Source organism: Leucopleurus acutus (genome assembly GCF_964270905.1).
Source record: "Leucopleurus acutus genome assembly, chromosome: 2".
In the NCBI taxonomy this organism is placed as follows: Eukaryota; Metazoa; Chordata; class Mammalia; order Artiodactyla; family Delphinidae; genus Leucopleurus; species Leucopleurus acutus.
The window spans coordinates 70,759,283-70,765,282 of record NC_139143.1 but is presented as its reverse complement, the minus strand read 5'-3'; the positions used below and the strand labels follow the sequence as shown (position 1 = coordinate 70,765,282).

Genomic DNA, 6,000 nt, shown 5'->3' with positions numbered 1-6,000 from the left:
TCACAGGGGCAGCGGCTGTGACTAGTCTAGTCCTCCCTCTCTCCCCTGTGCCCAAACGAAGCTTCCCTTTCCAGTTTCAGCCCTTTAGGGGCTTTTCCTCATAGATCGTTTATATAGGGTCTTGTACCTGTGCAGGGTACCACGTTAAGTACTTTAAATACAATAGTTCATTTAATATAATAATCTTAGCATATAACTGCCATTATTATTCCCATTTAACAGATGAGAACATTGAGCAAGGGAGATTAACTTGCTCAGGGAACTGCAAGTCAATGCAGAAATCTGGCTCCAGAGGTGGCGCTGTTCTGAGTCATCAGCAGCTACTGCCTTTGTAACCAAGTGCCTAATTCCCCATCTCTGAGAAACCAGTTCACTTAAAGGTATTAATAAGTCAACGTGACATTAAGCATCATTTATCGTTTCCACAGCCCTAACTCCACAGGAACCTCAGTGTTTGGGATTTCAAACTACGGTTAGAAAGGGCGTTGATGTTAGGAGGGAGGGCTTCCCTCAGATGAGCTCCTCAAATTACCTTTCTCTAGGAAGGACTCCAGAGAGTCGCCGTTTAAGGAGGATGGTGTTTGGGGGTTTCCAAGAGAGGAAATATTTAAAGCCAGAGGCTGACATATTATTTTGGCAAACGGGATGGGAAAAAGAAATCTCATTTTCGCAACACAAGTTTTTAGTCTGGATAATGGGTAAATGACATTAACTCTTTGTTTCATCTTAACCTTCCAAGCTTGTTCTAATTTTGCTTCTCAAACCTGAGGCATCTCCTCCATTATTTGATCTGTCCTTTTAGCTTTTTATCCCTTTTGAAATAGGTGGGAGCATACCCAATTAAAACGCAGAAGGCTCCTTTCTTTTCCCTTGGTCCCGCCGCAGGTCGTCGTCGCGGAAAGGGTTAACCAGGCGGGTTGGGAGAAGGGTCGGGCTCATACCTTTCCCAGAGACCCCAGGCGGCGGCGGCGGCGGGGCCCGGGAGGGGCGGAGGCTGGGGCAGACGCCTCGCCGCCGCTGCCTCGGCGAATAGCAGTGCGCTGTCCTCCCGGATTGGAGCAGCAGCATCACGCTGACCTCTGCCTGGGATGTAAACCGGGGCGGCCACAGCGGGCAGAGGAAGGCTCTCGGCTCCTTCGGGAAAGCCAGCTCCAGCACCGGGATCCGAGCGGTGCGCAGGGAGCCGCGTCAGCCTCGACCTGGGCAGCGCCCAGCGGAGGCTGCGGGAAGCGGAGGGAGCCCGGCGCGGGCGGGGAGCGTGCGTCCGTTCGCACAGGCAGCGGGAGGAGGGGCGGCGCGAGCCATGGCTGGGGACAGCGAGCAGACCCTGCAGAACCACCAGCAGCCCAACGGCGGCGAGCCCTTCCTGATCGGCGTTAGCGGGGGCACGGCCAGCGGCAAGGTACGGCGGGGCCCCGGGGCCGCTTTCTCTTCTCCTCCCCACCTCTCCCCACCCCGGCCGGGGCCCGGCGGCGCCGCATGTGGCCGGCGGCCGCGGGCCATGTCAGTTCCTGCAGCCACCGCGTGGCCCGCGCGCCTCCGCTGCTGGCCGCGCTCCAGTGCAGAGTCTTCCCCGCGCAGACTCCGGGCGCCGCGGCAGCGGATGGGTGGCCGGGGACTCGGGCCATCTGAGGTTCCAGGGGTACTCCGGCCACCGATCACAGGGCTGGCACGCTCTCCGGCGGCGGTAATTCGTGGCCGGGGTCCTATGGGGGAGGGGCAGAGAAAGCGGATGCTTATTGTTTTGCAAGTCCGTCGTGGGGGAGAGGGCTTTAAGCGGGGTCCTCTACGAATCCCCGGTACACCCGTCTTCCCTCGGCCTGGCGTTGATGTGCTCGCCCGGCGACGCAACCCCGGTGCCGGGTCGGAGCGAGCCGGGTAGCCCGACCGGGAGGGCTGCGAGAACGTGACGCGGCGTCCCGGGGAAGGGGAGCCCCACTTGGTCTGGACGCCGGTGCCGGGCACTGCAGAGGTTTTCGGGTAAAATCCCGAGAGCCAAATAGGCGAGGTGACATCAGTGAAATGATCATAGTCGGGGCTTCTCTTTTTGGGGGGTTTTAAGAGGAAACGCGGTCGGCTTCAATGAGAAAGTTGTGCTGGCCCCATGCTCTTAGATGTCTGGGGCCGTACGCGTCTTGCATCCGCGGAAGGAGGTCGTTCTCTGGCTGTCTGACTCCTCTAGGAGCCTGCTTTCTTTGTTTTTTCAGCAAGGCAAGGAGAGACTAGGGATATGCTTTCCTAGCTTTGCCCGCGGCTTTTTCTGCAGGTGGAGAAGGGTAGAGTCCTCTCAGATAGTTTTCTGTGCTCCCCTGCCTTTAAGATGTGGCTACTTGTTTACCCTACTGTTACCCTACTGTTTAACAAGTTCATTTGGTGCCCGGGCTCCTCAAGGGGAGCCTGCGAGAAATAGGTGCTGCGCGCTGGGTTTGGCGAGGTGGGATGATGCCTCCTAGGGTCAGGGAAAGCGGAGCAGGAAGGCTGGTTGGCGCCATGAGAAGCGAGCCACGAGGTTTTTGCTCCGGAGCAGACTCTGCCGTAGCCCCTCCTCCATTTTGGTTTTACATTTTTCCCTCCAGGTCTGGACTACTTTGGCGCCCGGGGCCCAGGCACGGCAGCTGGCGCTATGGAACTTATTTATTGATTAGTTAATCTCGACTGTAGCCCCCAGGGCTTGGGATCTGCCTGCTTTATTTCGCAGAAGTTTATGTTGAATTTGCCCCTGGTTGAATGCCTTTTTTAATTTTTAAAAATTTTACATGTTTTTTATTGGTACTATTACTAGTAAGTCAAAGCCAAACCAGGATGCCAGCTCTTTTAGGAAATGTACCTGTTATATTAGAATTTTCTCAGTCCCCCTCCGCACCACCCCCCGCCCTTTCCATAGTATATTCGTGTTATGTGGGACCTTTTTTGTTGTTGATGGCCATATTCCCAGCGCTCCTAGCACGATGCCTGGCACATAGTTGGACCCAAATATTAACCTGAGATCCAGCCCTCCTAGGGGGGAGGAGACCGAAACTGGCAGATGAGTGTAGCATTTAGAAACAAAATGACCTTGGTAATCATCTAAATAATTTAGTCACTACAGAGGCGGAAACTAAGATCCTAAAAGGTGAACTAACTCGCTTCTTATTATTGTGCGTTCCTCAATCATCACCTTTTCTCAGTGGATAATCAGTATAAATGTGTTATTTCTGTAACGTGTCAAGTAGGAGCTAGGAATGAGCCATTAAGGGAACTCTTAACTCTGCTGTCCCTATTTCTCATCAAGGAGGAAGATACTCCTAAGAAAGCGTCTATTGTCATGCAGTTTTTAAAGCATGTTGTATCTTTTGGGCATTAACAAATACTTTGTCATTGTAAGATTTTATAATTTTTTTGTTATTAAAAAAAGTCCAAAGGAGCATTGGACTTCAAAAATTCTTTACTGCAGTCAGTTTGCTGCAATTATGTCTTGATTCTTTAGTCCAGTCCTTAGTGCCTTTTCTCCAAGGAATTTGAAGTTGTGTTTTTTTTGTTTTTTTTTTTTAAAGGATGGTCAGCATTAACAAACTGGACCTCCTTTGGAAGCCTCAAGTCTGAACATTGTGGTACAGGAGGGCCTGGAAGCAAAGTCGATACTCTACCCCCTGCATATTTGCTCTGTGCCTGTTAAAGGAATTTGGGAGAAGGCAAAGGGCCCAAGGACATCAACAAAAAAGGACAGTTTTAGAGCTAGAAGGAATCTCGGAGGCCCTGGAGTCCAACACTTCATCTCATCACTTACGGATGAGAAAAATAATGAATTCAGATCATATATTTGTCCCAGCTATTGGCCTTGTTTAAGAAGAATTGACTAAGGCATGCCCGGAGAACACAAGTTTACACTTTCAACCTGGAAAGGGGCTACTTGGAAATGGCTACAGAATGGTTTCAGAGGTACTTGACCCAAAAGGAAATGGAAATGCAGATTGCTTTGTACTCAGTGGCCTGGCAATATAGATCTTGATTGCTTTCTCCCCTCCTTTATAAGAGAAAACAACTCCCTGTTCAGCTTCTCTTGAGAGCTCTAATTTGTCTCAATGTTGTTGCTGCCCTGAGTTAACAAGTATTTTATCTTAGCCTAAATTAGTTTGGTTGTAGAAGGCAAAAATAGCGATTGTGCTCCATATATTACATTTTTGTTTGTTTGTTTTGGCCATGCCACACAGCACGTGGGATCTTAGTTCCCCCACCAGGGATCGAACGCGCACCCCCTGCATTGGAAGCGTAGGGTCTTAACCACTGGACCGCCAGGGAAGTCCCATACATCACATTAAAGTTTGTTTTATACATGAAGATTAATTAGGACTCTAGAGTAAGCTTTGCTAGGCTGACATGGCAAATCATTCTTAAAAACTCACCTTAAAATTGTGGTGGGGGCTTCCCTGGTGGCGCAGTGGTTGAGAGTCCGCCTGCAGATGCAGGGGACACGGGTCCGTGCCCCGGTCCGGGAGGATCCCACATGCCGCAGAGCGGCTGGGCCCGTGAGCCACGGCCGCTGAGCCTGCGCGTCCGGAGCCTGTGCTCCGCAACGGGAGAGGCCACAACAGTGAGAGGCCCGCGTACCGCAAAAAAAAAAAAAAAAAAAAAAATCTGTGGTGGGTTGAGAAAGTAATTCTGATCTATGTTAAAAATCACATTCTCGGGCTTCCCTGGTGGCGCAGTGGTTGAGAGCCCGCCTGCCGATGCAGGGGCATGGGCTCGTGCCCCGGTCCGGGAAGGTCCTACATGCCGCGGAATGGCTGGGCCCGTGAGCCATGGCCGCTGAGCCTGCGCGTCCGGAGCCTGTGCTCCGCAACGGGAGGGGCCACGGCAGTGAGAGGCCCGCGTACCGCAAAAAAAAAAAAAAAAAAATCACATTCTCGTATTTCCTCCTAAAGGACAAGTCTAAGAGAGCAAGAAGTAACACTGGATGGGGAAAAAAAACAGTTTAAACTTCTTTACCTGAATATATATCCATGACTTTAGGTGCCATTCCCTCTTCTCTTTATTTTTGCTGTTTACTGCGCTGTGACTTCTTCGTCAATTAAAATAGCTTCTCAGTCTGCACTGCCATCAGAGCGGTCTTCCTTAGTGTAGCTCTGACTGTGCCACTCTCCTTTTTGGAAACCTTGGATGCCTCTTCACTGCCCAGGCTATAGGTCAGATATTTCAGCACAGTGCACATCCCCCTGGCCCCCAAATGTGGTCCCAGACTATTTATTTATTTATTAAAAAAATTTTTTTAAAATAAATTTATTTATTTATCTATGGCTGTGTTGGGTTCCTTGCTGTGCGTGCAGGCTTTCTCTAGTTGCAGTGAGCGGGGGCTACTCTTTGTTGCAGTGTGTCGGCTTCTCATCGCGGTGGCTTCTCTTGTTGTGGAGCACAGGCTGTAGGCGCGCAGGCTTCAGTAGTTGTGGCTTGCGGGCTGATAGAGCACAGGCTCAGTAGTTGTGACGCATGGGTTTAGTTGCTCTTCGGCATGTGGGATCTTCCCGGACCAGGGCTCAAATTCTGTGTCCCCTGCATTGGCAGGCAGATTTCTAACCACTGTACCACCAGGGAAGTCCCACCAGACTATTTTTCCACTCTTGTCCCACTTCCCCACACCCAAATGCACACACACACATCTGTGGAACTTCTTTCATTTATACTTTTGCTCCTGGTCTTCTCTCTGGAATGGCCTCTAATCCTTTCAAGGTTTCAGTTTTGTTAATACTTCCCCCAGGGAACTTTGTTATCCATTTTCTTAATCAGAATTATTTTTTGTCTCTAATGCTTCCATAGTTTCACCACATTTTGCCTAGTGCTGGGGTTATTTGTTGACTGCTTCCCCCGCTATAGTAAAAGTTCTATAAGAGTGTCTCATTTATTTCTGCTTTAATGCCCATTACAGTGTTTGATACAGTGTTTGTTGAACTGAGTTAGGCAGACCATCATTTGTAATTATCCTTTTATTCTTTTAATTCATAAGACTATTTGAATTAGGCTTTGAAG

General features: G+C 50.2%; 1 protein-coding gene across 2 annotated transcripts in view; it reads left to right on the top strand.

Annotated features, from left to right (window-relative positions):
• Positions 1–1,303: 1,303 nt before the first annotated feature.
• UCK2 (uridine-cytidine kinase 2) overlaps positions 1,304–6,000 on the top strand; it is a gene marked incomplete at both ends in the record, with an annotated part of 71,378 nt that continues 66,681 nt past the window's right edge. For both annotated transcript variants that reach the window (XM_082865718.1, XM_082865719.1), the window contains one exon: positions 1,304–1,402. In XM_082865718.1, coding sequence (XP_082721844.1) covers positions 1,304–1,402 — 99 coding nt within the window. The remainder of the gene's footprint in view (positions 1,403–6,000) is intronic.